The sequence below is a fragment of the Corvus brachyrhynchos genome, unplaced genomic scaffold (assembly GCF_000691975.1).
Source record: "Corvus brachyrhynchos isolate BGI_N302 unplaced genomic scaffold, ASM69197v1 scaffold948, whole genome shotgun sequence".
Lineage (NCBI taxonomy): Eukaryota > Metazoa > Chordata > Aves > Passeriformes > Corvidae > Corvus > Corvus brachyrhynchos.
In genome coordinates, this window is record NW_008239567.1 from 31,155 (window position 1) to 32,767 (window position 1,613).

The window sequence follows — 1,613 nt, forward strand, 5'->3', positions numbered from 1 at the left end:
TTGGGGTGAAGCGGGAGGAGGAGAGGCTGCGCAGCAGGAGAGCGGGGGGATCCTGGGATTCCCTGGGATCCCGGAATTCCAGCCTGGATTGGGTGGGACGGGACCTTCAATCCCATCCCATCCCGACCCCACGGTGATCCCGGGCTGCTCCAAACTTTCCTTGGATCCGGGAATTCTCTGGGAATTCCAGCCCAGCCGGGAATCCCTTCCCAAAATTCCGGGATGAAGGCTCGGGACTCCAGGACCGGCTGTAGGACCATGGAATATTCCAAGCTGGATCCACCAGGATCATCCAATCCAATTCCTGGCCCTGAACATTCCAAGAATTCCCCCCCGCCCTTGGAATTCCCGGAGCTCTGCACGGCCCAGCTCGGATTCCAGGGAATATCCCCATTGGATGCACGGGGAAAAAGGGCGGAAAACAGAGAACCAGGAATGTCGGAATTTTTTGGGGGTTTTCCTCAGGAATGGACGGAATTTCCCTCGGGATGGGAATTTCCTGGGCAGCCGCTCCGGGAGGGATCCGGAGCAGCGAAGGATTCGCGGAATCCCGGAATGCCGTGGGTGGGAAGGGACCTCCCCCGATCCCGGAATTCCCCAAGCTCGGGAATTTTTTTCCCCAGGGATGGAGCAGCCGCATCCGGGGTTCCCTTCTCCGGATCCAGCAGTGGAATCTCCACGTGGATTTCGGAGCGGGAATGGGAGGATTCTTCCCGGACTCGCGGCGATTCCCGGAATTCCCGTGGGCTCGATCCCAAACTCGGATCCGACCTGGGTGGGCAGAATTCCGTGGTCGATCCCGGTGTTGTGCGTCCCGGTGCCGATCACTCCGGCCGCCGTCACCTCGGACACGGCTCCCAAACTGGGAACGGCAAAAGTTCGGGATGAGAATTCCACGCCTGGAAAATTCCCAAGGGTCCCAATCCCTCTTTTCCAGCCCGGGAGGGATTTCCTGGGATGGAGACGCCTTTTCCAGGTGGATTCGGGATCTGGGATTGTTCTGGAGGAATCCCCGCGGGGAGGGGCCGGAGGAGAATCCACAGGGAGAAAAATCCATGGAAAAAGGGCATCCCAAGGAATTCCGGGGATGGGGGGGGGCGGGGAATGGAAATGGAAGCCTGGGGGCATTCCATGGAATTCCATGGAATCCTGGAATTTTTGGGGTTGGGAAACTGGGACCAAGGGAATTCTGGGTGGATTCCTGGCTCCTGATCCCACCTGGATCCATTCCCGATCCCACCTGGATCCATTCCTGATCCCATCCGGATCCATTCCGGGCTCCTGATCCCACCCAGATCCACCCCAGATTCCACCTGGATCCATTCCCAATCCCACTTGGATCCATTCCTGGCTACAGATCCCACCCAGCTCCATTCCTGATCCCACCTGGATCCTGAACCCACCCAGATCCATTCCTGGCTCCTGATCCCACCCGGATCCAATCCCAGCTCCTGATCCCACCTGGCTCCATTCCCGATCCCACCCGGCTCCATTCCCAGATCCCGCCCAGCTCCATTCCCAGATCCCGCCCAGCTCCATTCCCGATCCCACCCGGATCCATTCCCGATCCCACCCAGCTCCATTCCTGATCCCACCCGGCTCCCTTCCCCCTC

At 59.6% G+C, this 1,613-nt stretch overlaps 1 protein-coding gene across 1 annotated transcript in view; it reads right to left on the reverse strand.

Moving 5' to 3' along the window:
- LOC103621060 (L-gulonolactone oxidase-like) overlaps positions 1–1,613 on the reverse strand; it is a 24,615-nt gene that overhangs the window by 17,561 nt on the left and 5,441 nt on the right. Inside the window, 1 exon segment of the mRNA XM_017742313.1 lies at positions 761–862. Coding sequence (XP_017597802.1) covers positions 761–862 — 102 coding nt within the window.